At 48.3% G+C, this 23,492-nt stretch overlaps 1 protein-coding gene across 5 annotated transcripts; it reads left to right on the top strand.

Moving 5' to 3' along the window:
• The first annotated feature begins 11,676 nt into the window (after positions 1 to 11,676).
• TMEM219 (transmembrane protein 219) lies at positions 11,677 to 22,980 on the top strand. Of its 5 annotated transcripts, none has more exons than XM_003281995.4 (6): positions 11,677 to 11,781; positions 12,729 to 12,927; positions 13,027 to 13,216; positions 17,628 to 17,857; positions 21,319 to 21,489; positions 22,881 to 22,979. In XM_003281995.4, exons 2-5 carry the CDS (start codon positions 12,763 to 12,765, stop codon positions 21,454 to 21,456), a joined length of 723 nt encoding a protein of 240 aa, XP_003282043.1. In that variant the 5' UTR covers positions 11,677 to 11,781; positions 12,729 to 12,762; the 3' UTR covers positions 21,457 to 21,489; positions 22,881 to 22,979. The 5 variants fall into 5 exon arrangements, with proteins under 5 accessions (XP_003282043.1, XP_030654423.1, XP_030654437.1 ...); XM_030798563.1 differs by having other exon boundaries at positions 11,681 to 11,781; positions 12,726 to 12,927; positions 22,881 to 22,980; XM_030798577.1 differs by having other exon boundaries at positions 11,778 to 11,881.
• The last annotated feature ends 512 nt before the right edge of the window (positions 22,981 to 23,492 follow it).

A 23,492-nucleotide genomic window follows, 5' to 3' on the forward strand; every position in this document is an offset into this window, starting at 1 on the left:
GCAGTGGGTCTCACCTAAGGCCCACTGTAACCACTACCCGGATACCATCTATGTTCACTCAAGGCCCTAGGGCTTTACGATCAGCAGCTGGGGCCACCAGTCTGATTTCTGTCTTTCCCTTCAGGGCAGCGAGTTCCCCCAGGCCCTGGGAGGGTCCAGAGATACTGTCTGGGAGCCAGGGATTAGAGTCAAAAACCTTAGAAATCTACCTGCTGTTCTATTCTACTGCAGCTAAGCTGGGACTCAAACCACAAGACAAAGTGCCTCCCACTCTACCTTCCCCTTCCCATGGACAGAGGACCCTCTCCCAGTGGCCACTACCACCACTGGCCCGCAGAGAGTTCTGAACACTCACTTAAAGCCCAAGGCCTCTAAGTCAACTTGTGGTGAATGCTCTCAGGCCTGGGACTCACCCTTTAGGACAGTGGGTCCCCCTCTGGCCCACAGCAGGTCCAAAAGTGTTGTCCAAGAGCTTAGGTCTGGACTCGGGGACCCAAAAAATCTGCTTGATACTCTACCCCACTGTGGCCAAGCTGGTATCTAAGGTGCAAGACAAAGTTCCCTTTACTTTTATCTCCGCTTTTCTCAAGCAGTAGTCTTTCACCAGAGCCACCACAGCTGGTGATGTGCTGGGCCTTACCTGAAGCCAGCACAACTCAGACTCTTATCCAAGGTCCACAGATACTACCTGGGTATCGCTGTTGGCTATTCAGGGACCAAGGGCTCCTTAGTCAGCAGGTGATAAGCCCTTCCAGGACTGCGTCCTTCCCTTCAGGACAGCAGGCTCCCTTCTGGCCCAGCTCATGTCTAAAAATGTCATCCAGGAGCTAGGGCCTGGAATGAGGGCCTCATGACTCTGCCTGGTGCTCTATCCTATTGTGGCTGATCTGGTATCCAAGATGCAAGACAAAGTCCTCTTACTCTTTGCTTTCCTCTCCTCAAGCAGAAGGAAGGAGTTACTTTCATTGCTGTGAGCTATGCCACCTGGGATTGGGGGAAGGGTGGTGCATGCACTCCCTTAGCTGCCCCAGCTAGTGTCTAGCTAGGTCATGTGCCATCCTAGTCCACTGGCTCTAAGGCCAGCCCAGCACTGGGACTTGCCTAGAAGTTGTAGTCCTTGTATCCTAAAATGCCTTTCAAATTTACCTAGGACCCCAGAGCATTTAGCCTGCAGTGACAAGGTTGCCACAACTTAAGTTCTGACCACTAGGGTGGACAATTCCCCTCTGGTTCAGCCTGATACAAATGCTCCCTCCTTGGGCAGGCACTGGCTGAGTCCAGCATGGCTTTGCTCTCCACCATGACAGGGCAGCACTGAGTTCATTGGCAAGTCCCTCACCTCAGTTCAATGCCAAGTCCCCCAGTCCTTGTGCTCTCTCTCCTCCTAGTGCACAGTTTCTCTCTGTGCCATGCAGCTACTGCTAGGGGGTGGAGGAGGGGTGGTGTCAGTGATTCAAGACAGTCTTTCCTGGCCGGACGCAGTGGCTCACACCTGTAATCCCAACACTTTGGGAGGCCAAGGCAGGCGGAACCCTTGAGGTCAGGAGTCACTTGAGGTCAGGCCAACATGGTGAAACCCCATCTCACTGAAAACGCAAAAACTCGCTGGGCGTGGTGGCACATGCCTGTAGTCCCAGCTACTAGGGAGGCTGAGGCAGGAGAATCGCTTGAACCCGGGAGGCAGAGGTTTCAGTGAGCTGAGACTGCACCATTGCACTCCAGCCTGGGCGACAAAGGGAGACTCCATCTCAAAAAAAAAAAAAAAAAAAAAAGACTGTCTTTCCTACCCTCTTCAGTGCCTCTTTCAGTGATATGAAGTTAAAATCAGCTACTGTGACCACTCACCTGATTTTTGGTTCTTATGATGGTTCTGAGGAGGCTTCTATTCTGCCATCTTGCTCTGACCTCCCACTACATCATGTTTTGTTTGCTTGTTTGTTTTTGCCACTCACTCTGTCACCTAGGCTGGAGTGCAGTGGCCAACTCTGGGCTCACTACAACCTCTGTCTTCCAGGTTCAAGCAATTCTCCTGCCTCAGCCTCCCGAGTACCTGGGATTACAGGCACTTGCCCCCCGGCTCCTGGCTAAATTTTTGTATTTTTAGACGGGGTTTCACCATATTGCCCAGGATGGTCTTGAACTCCTGGCCTCAAGCGATCCTCCCACCTCAGCCTCCCAAAGTGCTGGGATTACAGGCATGAGCCACCACGCCTGGCCCCCCTACAGTTTTTGTTTGGTTGTCTGTTTGTTTGGGACAGAGTCTAGCTCTATCTCCCAGGCTGGAGTGCAGTGGCGCAATCATGGGTCACTGCAACCTCCGCCTCCTGGGTTCAAGCGATTCTCCTGCCTCAGCCTACCGAGTAGCTGGGATTATAAGCACTCGCCACCCAGCTAATTTTTGTATTTTTAGTAGAGATGGGGTTTCGCCATGTTGGCCAGGCTGGTCTCCAACTCCTGACCTCAGGTGATCCACCTGCCTTGACCTCCCAAAATGCTGGGATTACAGGCTTGAGTCACTGCACCCAGTCCCTACACTTTTTTGATTATGATAGCTTCATAGTAAGTTTTAAAATCAGGAAATTGAGTCCTTCAACTTTTTTTCAAGACCGTTTTGGCTATTCAGGGTCCCTTGAGATTCTATATGAATTTTAGGATGGGTTTTTCTGTTTCTTTAAAAACCATCATTGGGATTTGATATGATTTGTTAGGAATTTGCGTTGAAACTGCAGACCGCTTTGGGGAGTATTGCCATCTTAACACTATTAAGTCCTTCAATCCATGAATGTGGAATGTTTTCTCTTTTGGGAGTCTTCTTTAATTCATTTCAGCAGTATATTGTAATTTTCAGTGTACAGATCTTTGAGCTCCTTGGTTAAATTTCTTTCTAAGTATTTTATTCTTTTGATGCTATTGCAAAGGAAATTATTATTTAAATTTCCTTTTCAAATTGTTTGCTGCAAGTGTATAAAATCTGAGTTGATTTTTTTTTTTTTTTTGAGACGGAGTCTTTCTCTGTCCCCCAGGCTGGAGTGCAGTGGCGTGATCTCGGCTCACTGCAAGCTCTGCCTCCCGGGTTCACGCCATTCTCCTGCCTCAGCCTCCCAAGTAGCTGGGACTACAGGCGCCCGCCAACACGCCCGGCTAATTTTTTGTATTTTTAGTAGAGACGGGGTGTCACCGTGTTAGCCAGGATGGTCTCGATCTCCTGAACTCGTGATCCGCCCGCCTCGGCCTCCCAAAGTGCTGGGATTACAGGCTTGAGCCACCGCGCCTGGCAAATCTGAGTTGATTTTATGTCCTGCAACTTTGCTGAACTTAATTCTAAAATTTTTGTGTGGATTTCTTATGATTTTCTATATATAATTATATCATATGTGAAAAGAGATCCTTTTACTTCTTCCTTTCCAATTTGAAAGTCTTTTATTTCTTCTTGGCGAATTGCTCTACCTAGAACTTCTAGTACTAGGTTGAATAGAAGTGGTGAGAGCAGGCATACTTGTCTTGTTTCTGGTCTGAGGGGACAGGCTTTTAGTCTTTCCCTGTAGAGTATGATGTTAGCTGTGGTTTATGGCCTTTACCATTTTGAGGATGTTCCTATTTCTACTTTATTGAGTGTTTTAATCATGAAAGGGTGTTGGCCAGGCACGGTGGCTCACTCACGTCTGTAATCCCAGCACTTTGGGATGCCAAGGTGGGCAGATCACCTGAGGTCAGAAGTTCGAGACCAGCCTGACCAACATGGAGAAACCCCGTCTCTACTAAAATACAAAAAAGTTAGCCAGGCGTGGTGGCGCTTCCCTATAATCCCAGCTACTCCAGAGGCTGAGGCAGGAGAATTGCTTGAACCTGGGAGGCAGAGGTTGTGGTGAGACGAGATCATGCCATTGCACTCCAGCCTGGGCAACAAGAGCGAAACTCCGTCTCAAAATAAATAAATATATACATAAAATCATGAAAGGGTATTTATTTTTTCAAAGCCTTTTCTGCATCAATTGAGATGACCATGGGTTTTCTCCCCGGTTCATTCTATTAATGTGGTGTGTTACATTGATTTTTTTTTTTTTAAGACAGTCTTGCTCTGTTGCCCAGGCTGGAGTGCAGTGGCTTGATCTCAGCTCACTGCAACCTCTGCCTCCCGGGTTCAAGTGATTCTCTTGCCTCAGCTTCCCAAGTAACTGGTATTATAGGCACCTGCCATCATGCAAGGCTAATTTTTGTATTTTTAGTAGAGACAGGGTTTCACCATGTTGGCCAGGCTTGTCTCAAACTCCTGACCTCAGGTGGTCTGGCTACCTCAGCCTCCCAAAGTGCTGGGATTACAGGTGTGAGCCACTGCACCCAGCCACACTTCGCATATTTTGAAGTGCATCTGTTTACTTAGCATTCGTGACTTGAATAATTTCACCAAATGAATAATTTTGGGTAGTTTGAAATTCGTTCTTCCAATTGTTACACCTTGTTTGGTGTTTGTAATAAATATGTAAAGGTAAAAGAAACAGTTTTTTTTTTGTTTTTTTTTTTTGAGACAGAGTCTCGCTCTGTTGAACAGGCTGGAGTGCAGTGGCACGATCTCAGCTCACAGCAAGCTCCGCCTCCCGGGTTCACGCCATTCTCCTGCCTCAGCCTCCTGAGTAGCTGGGACTACAGGCGCCCGCCACCACGCCCGGCTCATTTTTTTGTGTTTTTAGTAGAGACAGGGTTTCACCGTGTTAGCCAGGATGGTCTCCATCTCCTGACCTTGTGATCCACCCACCTCGGCCTCCCAAAGTGCTGGGATTACAGGCATGAGCCACTGCGCCTGGCCAAAAGAAACAGTTTTTCTGTATTCTGCCAATCATACTTTTATATAATAAATCATCTATTTTTTTCCCAGAAAAAAAAAAGAAAGTTATTGCTTAATGTTACAGAATTTCTGTTTGGAGTGATGAAAAAGTTTTGGAAATAGTGGTGACAGTTGCACAAAATTGTGAATATAATTAATGCCACTGAACTGTGCACTTAAAAATAGCTAAAATGGCCAGGTGCGGTGGCTCACGTCTGTAATCCCAGCACTTCGGGAGGCCAAGGCAGGTGGATCACCTGAGGTCACGAGTTCAAGACAGCCTGGCCAATATGGTGAAACCTCGTCTCTACTAAAAATACAAAAAATTAGCCAGGTGTGGTGGCAGACGCCTGTAATCCCAGCTACTTGGGAGGCTGAGGCAAGAGAATCACTTGAACTCAGGAAGTGGAGGTTGCAGTGAGACAAGATTGCACCATTGCACTCCAGCCTGGGCAACAGAGTGAGATTCTGTCTCAAAAAAAAAAAAAACTAAAATGGCAAGTTTTATATTATATATGTTGTTTACCACACACACACGCACAACCCTAAAAAAAAAATCAGGCAGATCCTCCTCTAACAACACTTACAGTCTATTAAGTGAATCTGGACATTTTAAAGAAAAAAGATAACTATTTTTGGTTACAGAATCAGGATAGTAGTTGCCTATGGACACGGGCAGTGGGGACCGACTAGAAAGGGAAGGGGAGGAAGTTCTTGGAGTGCTAGAAGTGTTTTATATCTTGATTGGGGTGTTTAGATAGGCATTACATTTGTCAAAACTCATGAAATTTTATACTTTAATATCTGTGCATTTCACTCTGTAAATTTTACCTTAGTAAAAAACAAAACAGGCTGGGCATGGTGGCTCAAGCCTGTAATCCCAGCACTTTGGGAAGCCGAGGTGGGTGGATCACTTGAAGTCAGAAGTTCGAGACCAACCTACCAACATGGTGAAACCCCATCTCTACTAAAAATAGAAAAGAAATTAGCTGGGTGTGGTGGCAAGAGCCTGTAATCCCAGCTACTTAGGAGGTTGAGGCAGGAGAATTGCTTGAACCTGGGAGCTGGAGGTTGCAGTGAACTGAGATGGACCCACTGCACTCCAGCCTAGGCGACAGAGTGAGACTCCGTCTCAAAACAAAACAAAACAAAAAATGTTAGCAACTTTTAATCCCTTGACGGTTTATATATACTGCAGTGATTTTCTCCCACTTCTCACTCATGTGGGGTCTTATCAAACAGAGGTTTTAAATTTTAAATAATTAAATTTATCAACCTTCTTCATTTATGGTTTCTATATTTGTGTGTCTTGCTTCAGAAAGTATCTCTTATTCCAGGTAATCATATTATTCTATTTTTAAATTCTATTTTGGAATAAGTATTTCTTATTCCAGGTAATCATATTATTCTATTTTTTTCAATATTTTTATCGTTCTTTCCTCTGTGGGACATGTAGCTGGTGGGCTAGCTGGAGACCACGGGCAAGTTTGCTAACATTGCTAAGTCTTGGTTTTCTCATCCATAAAATAGGGATAATAATTTGTTTTGTTATTGACATGATTCGATAAAGTAATATTTATTCATTTATGTATTTATTTTAGAGACAGGGTCTTACTCTGTTACCTAGGCTGAAGTGCAGTGGCAATCTCAGTGAAGTGCAGTGGCAATCTCAGCTTACTGCAGCTCAAGTGATCCTTCCTTCTGCCTCAGCCTCCAGAGTGGCTGGGACTACAGGTGCACGACCCCATGTCCAGCTAACTTAAACATTTTTTTGGGCTGGGCGCGGTGGTTCACGCCTACAATCTCAGCATTTTGGAAAGCCAAAGCGAGAATAAGAGGTCAGGAGTTTGAGACCATTCCTGGCCAAGATGGTGAAACCCCGTCTCTACTGAAAATACAAAAATTAGCCGGGCGTGGTGGCGGGTGCTGTAGTCCCAGCAGGAGGCCGAGGTAGGAGAATCGCTTGAACCCGGGAGGCGGAGGTTTCTGTGAGCCGAGATCGCGCCATTGCACTCCAGCCTGGGCGACAAGAGTGAAACTCCATCTTAAAAAAAAAAAAAAAAAAAAAAAAAAAAAAAATGTTGGGCGTGGTGGCTCATGCCTGTAATCCCAGCACTTTGGGAGGCCGAGGCGGGCGGATCACGAGGTCAGGAGATCGAGACCATCCTGGCTAACACGGTGAAACCCTGTCTCTACTAAAAAATACAAAAAATTAGCCAAGCGTGGTGGCAGGCACCTGTAGTCTCAGCTACTTGGGAGGCTGAGGCAGGAAAATGGTGTGAACCCGGGAGGTGGAGCTTGCAGTGAGCAGAGATCACGCCACCGCACTCCAGCCTGGGCGACAGAGCAAGACTCCATCTCAAAAAAAAAAAAATTTTTTTTGGCCAGGCATGATGTATGACAACTGTAATTCCAGCACTTAGGGAGGCCAAGGCGGGTGGATCACTTGAGGTCAGGAGTTCGAGACCAGCCTGGCCAACATGGTGAAACCCTGTCTTTACTAAAAATACAAAAATTAGCCGGGCATGGTGGCATGCCCATGTAATCCCAGCTACTTAGGAGACTGAGGCAGGAGAATCGCTTGAACCCAGGAGTTGGAGGTTGCAGCGAGCCGAGATCATGCCACTTCACTACAGCCTGGGTGACAGAGCAAGACTCCATCTCAAAAAAAAATGTCTAGATGGGGCCGGGCAGGGTGGCTCACACCTGTAATCCCAGCAGTTTGGGAGTCTGAGGTGGGTGGATGGCTTGAGCTCAGGAGTTCGAGACCAGACTGCACAACATGGTGAGACCCCCGTTCCCCCGTTTCTACTAAAAATACAAAAAAAAAAAAAAAAAAAGGTTGGCATGGTGGTGCACATTTGTGGTCTCAGTTACTTGGGCAGATGAGGTGGGAGGATTGCTTAAGCATGGTGGGGAGGGAGGTTGCACTGAGCCAAGATTGTGCCACTGCCCTCCAGCCTGGGTGACAGACCAAGACCCTGTCTCAAAAAAAAAAAAAAAAAAAAAAAAGGCGGGGCTCACTGGCTCACACCTGTAATCCCAGCACTTTGGGAAGCTAAGGTGGATGGATCACTTGAGGTCAGGAGTTCCAGACCAGCCTGGACGACATGGCAAAACCCTGTCTCTACTAAAAATACAAAAAAATTAGCTGGGCCTGGTGACGCACGCTTGTAGTCCCAGCTACTAGGGAGGCTAAGGCAGGACAATTGCTTGAACCCAGGAGGCAGAGGTTGCTGTGAGCTGAGATTGCGTGACTGCACCCCAGCCTGGGCAACCAGAGTGAAACTCTGCCTCCAAAAAAAATAAAAAAGAAGAAGAAAAAAAGTTTAGGCAAACATGCACTTTTCTTGTTGCTTTTTTTTTTTTTTTTTTTTTTGAGATGGAGTTTCACTCTTGTTGTCCAGGCTGGAGTGCAATGGCGTGATCTCGGCTCACCACAACCTCCGCCTCCCAGGTTCAAGCGATTCTCCTGCCTCAGCCTCCCAAGTAGCTGGGATTACAGGCATATGCCACCACGCCCGAATAATTTTGTATTTTTAGTAGAGATGGGGTTTCTCCCTGTTGGTCAGATTGGTCTTGAACTCCCGACCTCAGGAGATCCTCCCGCCTCAGCCTCCCAAAGTGCTGGGGTTACAGGCATGAGCCACTGTGCCCAGCCTGAACATGCCAGATTGTAGTTCCAGGAGGCCAGAGATCATGAATACTTTGTCCACCACTATATTCCCAGCCCACAGAATACACAGACTGGCAGCCAACAGATGCTTATTGAATGAACGAGCCTCAACAGGGCTTTCTCATTCCCACATGCCATGCTGTGGTTGGGCTTAAATCATAACCCAACTTCTGCCACCTAATATATGTATGACCTTGGTTAAATTAAACTAGCAGTCCCCAACCTTTTTGGCACTGGGGACCAGTTTCATGGAAGACAATTTTTCCACTGGGGGAGGAATGGTTTCTGGATGATTCAAGCACATTACATTTATTTTGCACTTTATTTCTATTATTATTACATTATAAGGTATAATAAAATAATCACAGAACTCATCATAAAGTAGAATCAGTGGGATCCCTGAGTTTGTTTTCCTGCAACTAGATAGTCTCATCTGATGTTGATGGGAGACAGTGAGAGATCATCAGGCATTAGATTCTCATAAGGAGCAACCTAGATCCCTTGCATGCGCAGTTCACAATAGGATTCATGCTCCTATGATAATCTAATGCTGCTACTGATCTGACAGGAAGCAGAGCTGAGGCGGTAATGCAGGCAATGGGGAGCAGCTGTAAATACAGATGAAGCTTCTATCACCAGCCATTCACTTCCTGCTGTGCGGCTCAGTTCCTAACAGGTCACAGACTGGTACTGGCCCCGTGGCCCAGGGGTTGGGGAACCCTGACTTAAACTAAGGGCCAGCTTTCCAGAATAACATCCACTTTGAGGGCTTGTTGAGTGGATTAAGTCAAAATGTTGGTATACTTGGCTGGGTGCGGTGGTTCACACCTGTAATCCCAGCACTTCGGGAGTCTGAGTCGGGTGGATCACCTGAGGTCAGGAATTTGAGACCAGCCTGGCCAACATGATGAAACCCCATCTCCCCTAAAAATACAAAAAGTTGGGCCAGGCCCGGTGGCTCACACCTGTAATCCCAGTACTTTGGGAGGTGGGTGGATCATTTGAGGTCAGGAGTTTGAGATCAGCCTGGCCAATATGGTGAAACCCTGTCTCTACTAATAAATACAAAAATTAGCCAGGTGATAGTGGCATGCGCCTGTAATCCCAGTTACTCGGGAGGCTGAGGCAGGAGAATTCCTTGAGCCTGAGAGGTGGAGGTTGAGGTGAGCTGAGATTGGGCTGTTGTTGAGTTGTAGGAGTTCTTTATATATTGTAGATATTAACCCCTTATCAGATATATGATTTGATATTTCCTCTCATTCTGGTGGTTGCCTTTTCATTGTCCTTTCCTTTGTTTTTGTTTTTTGGGGGGCAGAGTTTTGATCTTTTGCCCAGGCTGGAGTGAAGTGGTGCAATCTCAGCTCACTGCAACCTCCACTCCCCGGGTTCAAGCGATTCTCCAGCCTTAGCCTCCCGAGTAGCTGGGATTATAGGCACCCGGCACCATGCCTGGCTAATTTTGTACTTTTAGTAGAGATGGGGTTTCACCATGTTGGCCAGGCTGGTCTCAAACTCCTGACCTCAGGTGATGCACCCGCCTCGGCCTCCCAAAGTGCTAGGATTACAGGCTTGAGCCACCATGCCCAGCCTGTTGTGTCCTTCGATGCACAGAAAAGACTCTTTTCTCTACTGAATGGCCAGAGCACCCTTGTCAAAAATCATTTGACTAGTCAGGGCGAGGTGGCTCACGCCTGTAATCCCAGCACTTTGGGAGGCCGAGGCGGGAGGACTGCTTGAGGTCAGGAGTTTGAGACATGCCTGGGCAACATGGCAAATGGCAAAACCCCATGTCTACACACTATGCAAAAGTTAGCTGGGCATGGTGGGTGGCGTGTGACTACCGGCTGTCTCAACTACCCAGGAGGCTGAGGCGGGAGGATCTCTTGAGCCCAAGACGTCCAGGCTGCAGTGAGCTTTGATAGTGCCACTGAACTCCAGCCTGGGCGATGACAGAGCAAGGCTCTGTCAAAAAAAAAAAAAAAAAAAAAAAAAAAAAAAAAAAAATCGGCCGGGTGCGGTGGTTCACGCTTGTAATCCCAGCACTTTGGGGGGCCGATGCAGGCAGACCACGAGATCAAGAGATCGAGACCAGCCTGGCCAACATGGTGAAACCTCATCTCTACTAAAAATACAAAAATTAGCTGGGCATGGTGGCGCGCGCCTGTAGTCCCAGCTACTCGGAAGGCTGAGGCAGGAGAATCGCTTGAACCCAGGAGGTGGAGGTTGCAGCCAGTCGAGATTGCACCACTGCACTCCAGCCTGGCGACAGACTGAGACCCCGTCTCAAAAAAAAAAAAATCATTTGTATATGCGAAGGTTTTGTGCCACAGACTTTTGTGGCTGTTGATACAAACGACATGGTCTCTGCCTTAAGGAAGCCACAGTCGAATTAAATAGATTCCGTTTCAAGTAGCATCTGTCCTGTGTGCTCAGTGGGCACTGGGCCCATGTTTTCCCACATTTTACCCTTTAAGCTTCTGATCCAACCGGTGAGATAGATAGGATGATCTTCTTTAGCATAAGGGTAAGCTTAGTCCCCTGAGAGCGCGGCTATGGCTTATGCGAGGGTACGGACAGTCAGGATTTGAACCCAAAGTTCCTGGCTCCATGTGTCATGCTACCTCCGGTCAGATGTTCTCACCTCCAAAACTTGGGCAGAAGTGAACTGAGAGGCTCTCTACTGAGCAACTCTTCAGCTCCAGTATCCTATACATTAAGGAGTCACTAAAAGCCAGGGTCCACGAGAAAGTTGCAGACATTAAGCATGATCGGGGTGCACACAAGAGCGGAGCCCAAAACACCACTCCCAGACCCAGTGGACAGACTTCTCAAGTGGCAGCCCTGCAACTGAGCGGATACCGAGTCCTCACCGGGAACCCGGGCGCGGCTGGGCTGTGCTATTGGCGCGGGTGGGGGACGCACAGCCCAAAAATGCCTGCGACAAGCTTCTGAGGCAGTTCTCGCCAGTCTCTCTGGAGGGAGCCTGCGGGCTTCTGCGACGTTTCTCGCACTTGCTCCCTGGCCTTGCTCCCGTTTCCACCCCTCCCTCGGAGGTTTTCCTTCCCGGTGGCCCCTTCCTTGGGTGTCCCTTTGGTACGCCCCCACCCTGGCGGGGAGCTCCGAGGCAGGCGCCCGCGTGGCCACTGCGCATGCGGACCCGGCCGCGGGGCGGGGCCGCGCGAGGAGGAGGGTCGGGGACGAAAGCGCTGAGCACGGACCCCGCCCCCTCGCGGCCCCGCTCGTGACGTCGCTGGGGGCGCCGGCCTCCGCCCAGCCCCGAGGGGTAAGAGCGAGCGGCTGGAGGATCCGACGCGCGAGACCGGGAGAGGACGAGGGTGTTGCAATCGTTCGGGGCGGGGGCTTTCCGGGGAAGGGGTGCTCAGGTGCACCAGCGGCCGCGGACCCTCAGGCTCTGCCGTCCCCTCCCTTTAACCCATTTCCAGCCGGACGGGAGGCGGGGCAGGGCTGAGCATTTGTGACACCGACATTTCCGTGGCTCCCTCCTTCTCCCCCGACCCCTGTTTATCTCTTCGCCTTCCAGAAGTTCTTTTCCATCAGGCCGTCGCACCTTGCGTGGGAAGGAGCACCCCACTTGGAAGCAGGAGGCGGGGTTCAGACCTTGGCCCTACCCCTCCTATGTTAAAGTCCGCGAGCCTCAGTTTCCCTCACAGTATTTTTTGCCTCGCCTTACCCGGTTTTGAAGATCTGTACGAGAAAGGAAGTGGACATTTGTTGAATTCCTGCTTCATCCGCCACGTTTAATCCTTATTACTTGGTGTTCTCAGAACTCCCATTTCATGGATTCTTAAGCTGACAGTGTCAGTGAATAACAGAAAGGGATTCAGATCTAGCCGTTTAGCTGCACAGTGGAGTTCTTCTCCAGAGTCTTCCCTTGTCTGGGCTCTGGCTGGAACTATTCCTCAGCCAAACCCTCGCCCCAGAACAGTGCTTCCTGTTTCTCCAGCTGAGAAGTCTCCCTTTCAGGTTCCTTCTTCCAGCACGGGGTACCCTGTTCTGCTTCCATTTAGATTACTTCAGAAGTGAAATGCAGCAAATATTTATCCAGCAGTGCAGGGAGATGAACTTTTGGAGTCGGGAACCTTGGTTTCTTATTCTGGCTCTGCCATTTACTGTGTGGCCTTGGGAAGTCCCTTGTCTTCTCTGAGCTTTCTTTTCTCTTTGCGTAAAAGTGGTGCTCTTGTCCCATTCTCCCTCCCTGTCTTCCAGCAGGCTGTCCCCGGAGGCTCAGCCCCCTCTGCTCCCCATGGACAACTGCCAGGCAGGGCACAACCTGCACCTGTGTCTGGCCCACCACCCACCTCTGGTCTGTGCCACTTTGATCCTGCTGCTCCTTGGCCTCTCTGGCCTGGGCCTTGGCAGCTTCCTCCTCACCCACAGGACTGGCCTGCGCAGCCCTGATATCCCCCAGGTAAGTTCCCCACCCCCGTACCCGATCTTCCTTCCAACCTAGACAGGCTTTTGCTGCTAATCTCATCTCACCCGTCTCCCACCCTTCTTTTGCTCACAGGACTGGGTCTCTTTTTTGAGATCTTTTGGCCAGCTGACCCTGTGTCCCAGGAATGGGACAGTCACAGGGAAGTGGCGAGGGACTCACGTCGTGGGCTTACTGACCACCTTGAACTTCGGAGACAGTCCAGACAGGAACAAGACCCGGACATTCCAGGCCACAGTCCTGGGAAGTCAGATGGGATTGAAAGGTGAGATCAGAGCCTGGGTGCGGGTGGCTCATGCCTGTAAATCCCAGCACTTTGGGAGGCCAAGGTAGGTGGATCATTTGAGGTCAGGAGTTTGAGACCAGCCTGGCCAACATGATGAAACCCCGTCTCTACTGAAAATACAAAAATTAGCCAGGCATGGTGGCAGGTGCCTCTAATCCCAACTACTCGGGAGGCTGAGGCAGGAGAATCGCTTGAACCCAGGAGGCGGAGGTTGCAGTGAACCGAGATCACACCATTGCACTCCAGCCTGGGTGACAGAGCGAGATTCTGTCTCAAGAAAAAAAAAAAAAATAGACTAGGCGCGGTGGCTCATGCCTGTAATCCCAGCACTTTGGGAGTCCGAGGAGGGCGGATCATGAGGTTAGGAGTTCGAGACCAGCCTGGTCAACATGGTGAAACCCTGTCTCTACTAGAAATACAAAAATTAACCAGGTGGGCTGGTTGCGGTGGCCCACACCAGTAATCCCAGCACTTTGGGAGGCCGAGACGGGCAGATTATGAGGTCAGGGGTTTGAGTCCAGCCTCACCAACATGTTGAAACCCCATCTCTACTAAAAATACAAAAACTAGCTGGGCATGGTTGCACGTGCCTGTAATCCCAGCTACTCAGGAGGCTGAGGCAGGAGAATCACTTGAACCCAGGAGGCGGAGGTTGCAGTGAGCCGAGATCATACCACTGCACTCCAGCCTGGGCAACAGAGCAAAACTTGGTCTCAAAAAAAAAAATTAGCCAGGCTCGGTGGTACACGCCTGTAGTCCCAGTTACTTGGGAGGCTGAGGCAGGAGAATTGCTTGAACCCAGGAGGTGAAGGTTGCGGTGAGCCAAGATCGTGCCACTGCACTCCAGCCTGGGAGACAGAGCAAGACTCTGTCTCAAACAAACAAACAAAGATACAAAAATTAGCCAGGTGTGGTGGCAGGCGCCTGTAGTCCCAGCTACTTGGGAGGTTGAGGCGGGAGAATCGCTTGAACCCAGGAGGCGGAGGTTGCAATAAGCAGAGATCACACCACTGCACTCTAGCCTGGGCAATAGAGAGAGACTCTGTCCCGCACCTCCCCCGCCCCCCCCAAAAAAAAAAAGTAAGGTGAGATCACAGAGGACTGTGGGGTCGGGTATCAGAATGCTCAGAGCTGGGCCCTGCCTCTGACCTCACCAGTGATGACCTTGGGCATATCCCTGGACTTTAGTCACTTCTGTGATTAGGGCTTTCAGTGAACATGCTGCTGACAGGGTAGGTTTTCTATGAATGCTTTCTTCCTCTGCCAGTTCTGATGTTCTTTGAGTCTGTCCTTGGAGGTAGGATGAAATGGGCTAGCCACCTCCTCCTAGAGACCCCTTTTTCCTTAGCATAGTTCTGTATGCCACAAAGGATGCAGAAAAAAACTAGACACCATCAATTTCCAAAGAGCTATAGTCTTCTGGGAAAATGACAAGCAATAGAATGTGAAAATGTCAGTGGATGCCAATAATCCCTGTGCGACATTTGGCCTTATCTAAAATATGCTAAGATAAAGAGGGATGGAAGAGGGTGGTATTTTCTGACTTCTGAGGTCCTTTACAACACTATCATTCTAAGATTCTCCTATGAGTATATATGTGTCGGGGGAGTGGGTCTCTGCATGTCCAGGTGTACGTGTATGTTAACAAAAATAAGGAATGTGTCTGATATATGCAGACTTGGGACAATTCTTTGCCATTCTTTTTCCTTTTAAATAGATATATAATAGTTTTATTGAGATATGATTCATATACCATACAATTCACCCATTGAAAGTGTACAGTTGGGGCCGGATGTGGTGGCTCACACCTGTAATCCCAGCCCTTTGGAAGGCCAAGGCAGGCAGATTGCTTGAGCTCAGGAGTTGGAGACCAGCCTGGACAACATGGCAAGACTCTGTCTCTACTAAAAATACCAAAATATATATATATATATAGCCAGGCATTGTGGTGCACACCTGTGGTTCCAGCTACTCGGGAGGCTAAGGTAGGAGGATTGCTTATCCCTGGGAGGCAGGGTTGCAGTAAGCATTTTACTGCCTCAGCCTCCTGAGTAGCTGGGATTACAGGTGCTCGCCATCATACCCAACTAATTCCCCCCCTAGCTAATTCTCCCCCACCCCAAGGAGTCTTGCTTTGTCGCCCAGACTAGACGGCAGTGGTGTGATCTCAGCTCACTGGAATCTGTGCCTCCCAGTTTCAAGAGATTCTCCTGCCTCAGCCTCCCAAGTAGCTGGGATTACAGGCATGTGGCACCATGCCCAGCTAATTTTTGTATTTTTAGTAGAGATGAGGTTTCACCATGTTGGCCAGGCTGGTCTTGAACTCCTGACCTCATGATCCGCCTGCCTTGGCCTCCCAAAGTGCTGGGATTACAGGTGTGAGCCACTGCGCCTGGCCAATTTTTGTATTTTTTATAGAGATGGGGTCTCACTATGTTGCCCAGGCTAGTTTCAAACTACTGGGCTCAAGTGATCCTCCTGCCTCGCCTCCCAAAGTGCTGGGATTCCAGGCATGAGCTACCGGGTCTGGCCTATTACCCAATTGTTTTAATTTTCTTTCTCTTGATTGCTAGTAAGGTTGAGCCTCTTCTTATGGTTTATTGTCTGTTTTCATGTTGTCTGTGAATTACCTGTTTGTTTCCTTTGTTCATTTTTCTTTTAAGTTATTTGTCTTTTTCTTCTTGATTTGTAGAAGGTCTTTATTCTGGATAGTAAACCTTTTGTCATTTAAATATATTATAGGTATTTTCAATATGTTACTTGTTTTTTTAACTTATCTTTCATTGCATAGGAGTCTTTAATTTTTATGAGGTTAGGTTTATCACTCTTGTCCGTTATTAAGACTTTTAGGTTTTGTGTCTTTCATACGAAGGCCTTCCTCATTTTAAAATTAGAAAATATTCTGGCCAGGCGTGGTGGCTCATTGCTATAATCCCAGTCTTTGGGAGGCTGAGGCAGGTGGATCACCTGAGGTCAGGAGTTTAAGACTGGCCTGGTCAACATGATGAAACCCCATCTCTACTAAAAATACAAAAAATTAGCCAGGCATGGTGGTGGGCGCCTGTAATCCCAGCGACTTGCAAGGCTGAGGCAGGAGAATTGCTTAAACCTAGGAGGTGGAGGTTGCAGTGAGCTGAGATCACACCACTGCACTCCAGCCTGCGCAACAAGAGTGAAACTCTGTCTCAAAAATAATAAAATAAAATATTCTGTATTTTCTTTTAATACTTAAGTTTTTTTTTTAGTTTGTATAGTTCTTTAATACATCAGAACTTTATTTTATAAGATAACAGTTTGACGTTATGTTTTTTTCTACATGGAAATTTTCCCAAGGCCATTTACTGAGGCCATCCTTTCCCCACTAATTTAAAATAGGGTGAGAACCTTTTAATGGATTTTGGTACCAAGTGAGAAACTGCTTTCTTAAAAAGAATGAACTAGTTTATGCAAACTGACATGGGCAATGTGTATCTGCCCATTTCACTGCAGCCTTGCGAGTATTAGTATGGTTGTTGTATTGATTTTAATTTAAGTTAATTTAAATTACAACTTAATTTGTGTTTATATTGATACAAAGTTATTTTCATTTGTCAGTGATATAAATAATGGTATATGGAATACTTTATTGAATAGAATCAATGCGAAAACACCTGGTGTTATAGAAAGCCTTAAAAAATGAATAGGGCCAGGTGTGGTGGTTCATGCCTGGAATCCTAACATTTTGGGAGGTCAGCGTAGCAGGATGGCTTGAGCCCAGGAGTTTGAGTCCAGCCTGGGCAATACAGTGATACCCTGTCTCTACAAAAAAATTTTTTAAAAATTAGCCAGGTAGGTGGCACATGCTTGTAGCCCTACCTACTCAGGAGACTGAGGTGGGAGGATCATTGAGCCCAGGAGGTTGAGGCTCCAGTGAGCTGGGATCGTGCCACTGCACTCCAACTTGCACGACAAAGTGAGACCCCATCTAAAAAAAATAAAGAAAGAAAATACAAGAAAAGGGCCGGGCACGATGGCTCACGCCTGTAATCCCAGCACTTTGGGAGGCCGAGGCGGGCGGATCATGAGGTCAGGAGATCGAGACCATCCTGGCTACCACAGTGAAACCCCGTCTCTACTAAAAATACAAAAAATTAGCCAGGCGTGCTGGTGGGTGCCTGTAGTCCCAGCTACTCGGGAGGCTGAGGCAGGAGAATGGCGTGAACCTGGGAGGCGGAGCTTGCAGTGAGCCGGGATCGCATCAGTGCACTCCAGCCTGGGTGACAGAGTGAGACTCCATCTCAAAAAAAAAAAAGAAAAAAAGAAAAAGAAAATACAAGAAAAGAAGCGTAAAGACAGAGGCTCCCGCATCACCTCTCATTTTCTTCCATTTTCTCTTCTGTGCCTTTCACAGGATCTTCTGCAGGACAACTGGTCCTTATCACAGCCAGGGTGACCACAGAAAGGACTGCAGGAACCTGCCTGTATTTTAGTGCTGTTCCAGGAATCCTACCCTCCAGCCAGCCACCCATATCCTGCTCAGAGGAGGGGGCTGGAAATGCCACCCTGAGCCCTAGAATGGGTGAGGAATGTGTTAGTGTCTGGAGCCATGAAGGCCTTGTGCTGACCAAGCTGCTCACCTCGGTAAGATCCTCAGATGGGTCGCCAGGGTTTTGTAGACTGCCTGCTGACTGCTGTATCTTGAAGGTCCCTGGAAACAATTCTACCTTGTAGAAAAAGCGCAGGTTTTATAACCCTGCCTTGGGGGCTGTGTGACTTAGAACAAGTGTCTAAACATCTCTGAGTGTCAGCTTCCTCATCTGTAAAACAGAAAACATGACCCTATCTCTTAATTCCACCAAATAAGGATTAAATGAGAATGACTGTGAAGTGCCCAGCACAATGCCTGGGACATAGAGATTTGATAAGTGACAGCTATTATTGTTTACTATTATCTTTAAAACATTCTCTCTACCTCAAAGGAGTTCAGAAGCTATAATAAGAGGCAAATGGGCTAATTGCTATTCGAGAGATGTGAGCAAAGTGTTATGCAAACACAGAGTAAGGAGCCATTAACCCTAACTTGAACATTTATGGAGAGTGCTTCACAGAGAAGGTGGCATTTACCAAAGAACATTGTGTACAGCGGTTTATAATGCACAAAGTGCTCTCAGGGTTCATTAATTCATTTGATCCTAAAATAGCCTTTTGAGGTAGGTGTTATTATCCATTTTACAGATGAGGAAACAGGTTTAGAGAAAGGGAGTGAATTGCTGAAGGCCACACAACTGGTTAAGTGGCAGAGCCAGGGTTGCAACCCACACCTTCTGTCAGGTCAGGATGATCCTTGAAGAATGAAGATTTGGACAGGGACTGCAGTAGAGGAGGTTCAAGAGAGGGGGAGGTACACTCCAGGCAAAGGCACCAGCATGCGCACAGGCCTAGAGATTGAAAAGTGTTCAGCCAGGTGTCACATCTGTAGTCCCAGCACTTTGGGAGGCCGAAGCAAGGAGAATGCCTGAGGCCAGGAGTTCCAGACCAGGCTGGAGAACATAGCAAGACCTCGTTTCTTTTTTTTTTTTTTTTTTTTTGAGATGGAGTCTTGCTCTGTTGCCCAGGCTGGAGTGCAGTGGTGCAATCTCGGCTCACTGCAAACTCCACCTTACAGGTTCACGCCATTCTCCTGCCTCAGGCTCCCGAGTAGCTGGGACTACAGGTGCCTGCCACCATGCCCTGCTAATTTTTGTATTTTTAGTAGAGACGGGGTTTCACCTTATTAGCCAGGATGATCTCAATCTCCTGACCTGGTGATCTGCCCGCCTCGGCCTCCCAAAGTGCTGGGATTACAGGTGAGAGCCACCACGCCCGCAACCCCATTTCTTAAAAAAACTTTTTTTTTTTTAAATTAGCAGGACCTATAGTCCCAGCTACTCAGGAGGCTGAGATGCGAGGATCCTTTGATCCCAGGAGTTTGAGGCTGCAGTGAGCCATGATTGTGCCACTGCACTCCACCCTGGGTGCCAGAGCGAAACCCTGTCTCAAGAAAAAAAAAAGAAAGTGTTCAGCCTTTGGGAGCACTCCATGTTGAGAGGCTTAGGAAGGAGAAAAGGCAAGAGAGACCACAGGGATCTGATGGAGAGGCTCTGTGAATGCAGGATAGAGGGCTATGACCTGATGCTGAAGGCCGTGGGGGCCACTGAGGAGTTTTAAGGAGGAGAGAGATGTGCTTTCCTGGTGCTGAGTGGAGGAGGGCCATCAGTCAGGAGGCTGCTGCACACTCCACTCTCACATTTGAAAATACCCCATGAGGCGCAGTGGCTCACGCCTGTAATCCCAGCACTTTGGGAGGCCAAGGTGGGCGGATCACTTGAGGTCAGGAGTCCAAGACCAGCCTGGCCAACATGGTGAAACCCCGTCTCTACTAAAAATTTAAAAATTAGCTGGATGTTGTGGCGGGCGTTTGTGATCCCAGCTACTCAGGAGGCTGAGGCAGGAGACTCTCCGGAACCTGGGAGGCGGAGGTTGTAGTGAGCTGAGATCATGCCACTGCACTCCAGTCTGGGCAACAGAGTGAGACTCCGTCTCAAATAAAGAAAAAAAGAAAAGACCCCATGAGGAGCGCAACCTGGGACTTGGAATCAGAGATCTGGTTTCCAGATCTAGCACTGCTTGCGCTTTTTTTATTTTGAGACGGAGTCTTGCTCTGCTGCCCAGGCTGAAGTGCAGTGGCGCAATTCGGCTCACTGCAAGCCCTGCCTCCCAGGTTCACGCCATTCTCCTGCCTCAGCCTCCCAAGTAGCTGGGACTACAGGCGCCCGCCACCATGCCCAGCTAATTTTTTGTATTTTTAGTAGAGATGGGGTTTCACCTTGTTAGCCAGGATGGTCTCGATCTCCTGACCTCGTGATCCACCTGCCTCGGCCTCCTAAAGTCCTGGGATTACAGGCGTGAGCCACCGCGCCCGGCTGCTTACACATCTTTGAACTGTGGATCATAATGAAGTTTCCTATCTCATGGAGTAATGATGGGGGTTCAGGTTGATAACTGGACAAGAAAGTAGTTTTTAAACCATCAAGACAAATGTTCGAGCCTGGGCAACATGATGAAACCCCATCTCTACAAAAAATACAAAAAAAATTAGCTGGTCGTGGTGGCACACACCTGTGGTCCCAGCTACTCAGGAGGCTGAGGTGGGAAGATAGCTGGAGCCCAGGAGGCAGAGGTTGCAGTGAGCCGAGATCGCACCACTGCACTCCAGCCTGAATGACAGAGTGAGACCCTGTCTCAAAAAAAAAAAAAAAGGGCCAGGCACAGTGGCTCACCCCTGTAATCCCAGCACTTTGGGAGGCCGAGGCGGGCGGATCATGAGGTCAGGAAATCAAGACCATCCTGGCTAACGCGGTGAAACCCTGTCTCTACTAAAAATACAAAAAATTAGCCAGGTGTGGTGGTGGGTGCCTGTAGTCCCATCTACTCGGGAGGCTGAGGCAGGAGAATGGCGTGAACCCAGGAGGCGGAGCTTGCAGTGAGCCGAGATCGCGCCACTGCACTCTAGCCTGGGCGACAGAGCAAGACTCCGTCTCAAATAAAGAAAAAAAGAAAAGACCCCATGAGGAGCGCAACCTGGGACTTGGAATCGGAGATCTGGTTTCCAGATCTAGCACTGCTTGCGCTTTTTTTATTTTGAGACGGAGTCTTGCTCTGCTGCCCAGGCTGAAGTGCAGTGGCGCAATCTCGGCTCACTGCAAGCCCTGCCTCCCAGGTTCACGCCATTCTCCTGCCTCAGCCTCCCAAGTAGCTGGGACTACAGGCGCCCGCCACCATGCCCAGCTAATTTTTTGTATTTTTAGTAGAGATGGGGTTTCACCTTGTTAGCCAGGATGGTCTCGATCTCCTGACCTCGTGATCCACCTGCCTCAGCCTCCTAAAGTCCTGGGATTTCAAAAAAAAAAAAAAAAAGACAAATGTCATTTTATATGAAAATAACATTTTCCCTTCAGTTGCTCCCTAGATGTGGAGAGCCCTCTCCCTCATGGAGGCTCCTTCTATAGCCCTTGGACTGGATTAAGATATCCTCCTCCTCCCCTCCCTGTACCCGTCCCTAGGAAGAGCTGGCTCTGTGTGGCTCCAGGCTGCTGGTCTTGGGCTCCTTCCTGCTTCTCTTCTGTGGCCTTCTCTGCTGTGTCACTGCTATGTGCTTCCACCCGCGCCGGGAGTCCCACTGGTCTAGAACCCGGCTCTGAGGGCACTGGCCTAGTTCCCGACTTGTTTCTCAGGTGAGGTTCTTTGCTCCAGTCCTGCGGGAGCAGGGAATGGGATGGGGATGGGGGTTGTAACTGGGGTAGAGCAGATCCTTGGACTTTTCCTCAAAGACTGCTGCTTCTGAGTCCCCAAGAACCTTTTCAACCACAGCTCTCCCTTAGGGACTGAGAACAATTTGGCACCGTCAGCATTCAATATTTTTCTAATTACTTTAACTTTTTTATTATAAAATATTTAACACTTATGTAGAAAAGTTCAATAGCATAAAAGGACAGCTTGGCAAATTATTATAAAGTAGATACTTATAAATACCACTGAGGGAAGGAGTAGAATATTACCAGCAGTCCAGAAACCCCCCATGGTCCCTTCCTTCCTGACAATGCCCTCTCTCTCCCTAGAAATAACTACTGTCCTGCTTTATAATGTATTGCCACGTATGTATTCCTAAATAATATAGTTTGGTTTTACTTATTTTTGAACCTATGTAGACAGAATCATACACATTCTTTTGTGGCTGACTTCTTTCAAGCAACATTGTGATTTTAAGACTCACCCATAACTAGTTCACATTCAAGCATTTGGGTAACAATGGTGAGTTAAGAGGGTTCACATTTGATGATGCGTCCTGGATATGAACCATATTTGTCTTGCTTTTGTCCTGAAATTCCGATACCCAGTTTTATGATGGAAATTTTGTAAAATTCATCTTGAACCACTCAGAAGAGTCTAACTGATGATACCCATTTACTGGGGACATAGTATGTGCCCAAGAACTTGACATGCACCTTCTGTCTTCCATTTAGTCATCGTTACCTTTAGAAAAAGCTGATTCCGTTAACAAGATCTTTGGAGGGAATCAGCTTCACAAATGTAGCAGTGGGTGGGGGTCATGTCATGTTGGTTAACTAGTTCACACGTCAGCTCACTAAAGGAAAAAATATTTCTGCAAAAAATCTTCACTTGTCAGAGGCAGGTGCATGAAATTTGAGAGCCATGTGTTATGCATCCAGCTCTTGAACTGGTCTCAGCTTCAGCTGGCTGCAGTGCCCTAGGAAGTTACTATGGGAAAAGTGGAAATAGTTGAGGCCCAGGGAACTGATCAGGCCAGAGGAACTGGAAGCTCAAGATCAACTCTGCTTATTTTGCTGATGGCTGGGCCTAAATGCCCCAACCACCTACTTGGGACAGGAAATGACAGGACCCTCTCAACCTTGGACTGGGAAAGGAGGGCTTCCTGGCCCCTGGCAGACCCCAGGGTCCTGAGGCTACCTTAGTTGGGATTAAATGCCTGTATTGGTCTCTAGCTGTCACTCCCTCTGCTCCTTCCTCAATTTCTGCACACATCTCAGAGCTTCCTCTAGCAGCTCTTCGACCTGTTTTGTTGTTTTATTTTCTTTCTCCCCAGATGTGAATCAACTTCTCGGGCCTTGGCTCTGGGTTGGAAAAGGTTTTAGAAAAAGTGAAGAGCTGGAATGTGGGGGAAAATAAAAAGCTCTTTTGCCCAGTGGTGTGTATGGTGTTTATTGGGGGTTGGATTGAGGTAGGGATTTTAGGGTAGGCAGATTTAGAAGTTTTGGGGGACACTTTCCTGTTGACTCTCTAGTTGGGACACAGGTTGGCATAGGGCATAGGTTACTTGAGCTCTCCCCATGGTTGACTTGGCTTTGGTAAACACCTGTCTTGTTTTCTTCTACGAAATAAAATGGATAATTACAGTTAGTTGGGCGGGTGGGGTGTCAGATCATGGAAATGCTGTGACATAAATGCACTGTGACCTTGGCAGGTCTTGCAACCTGCAGCGCCTCAATTTCCGTAAGAGATTTGACCGATTGAGTTTTCCCAGCGTCGACGCGCAAAGATTCCTCGCACTTGGAGGCCCTTGTCCAGGTTAGATGGTTGCTAACCTCGAAGCAGTCTATTTTCCCGCCTTTTCCGCGCCCAGCAGCAGCTTCCTTTGCCCCTCCCAACTTCCACCCTGCGCTCAGGCGCAGATCGCCGCTGCTGTCCGTCCACCCGC

Source organism: Nomascus leucogenys, chromosome 2, assembly GCF_006542625.1.
Source record: "Nomascus leucogenys isolate Asia chromosome 2, Asia_NLE_v1, whole genome shotgun sequence".
Taxonomy (NCBI): Eukaryota; Metazoa; Chordata; class Mammalia; order Primates; family Hylobatidae; genus Nomascus; species Nomascus leucogenys.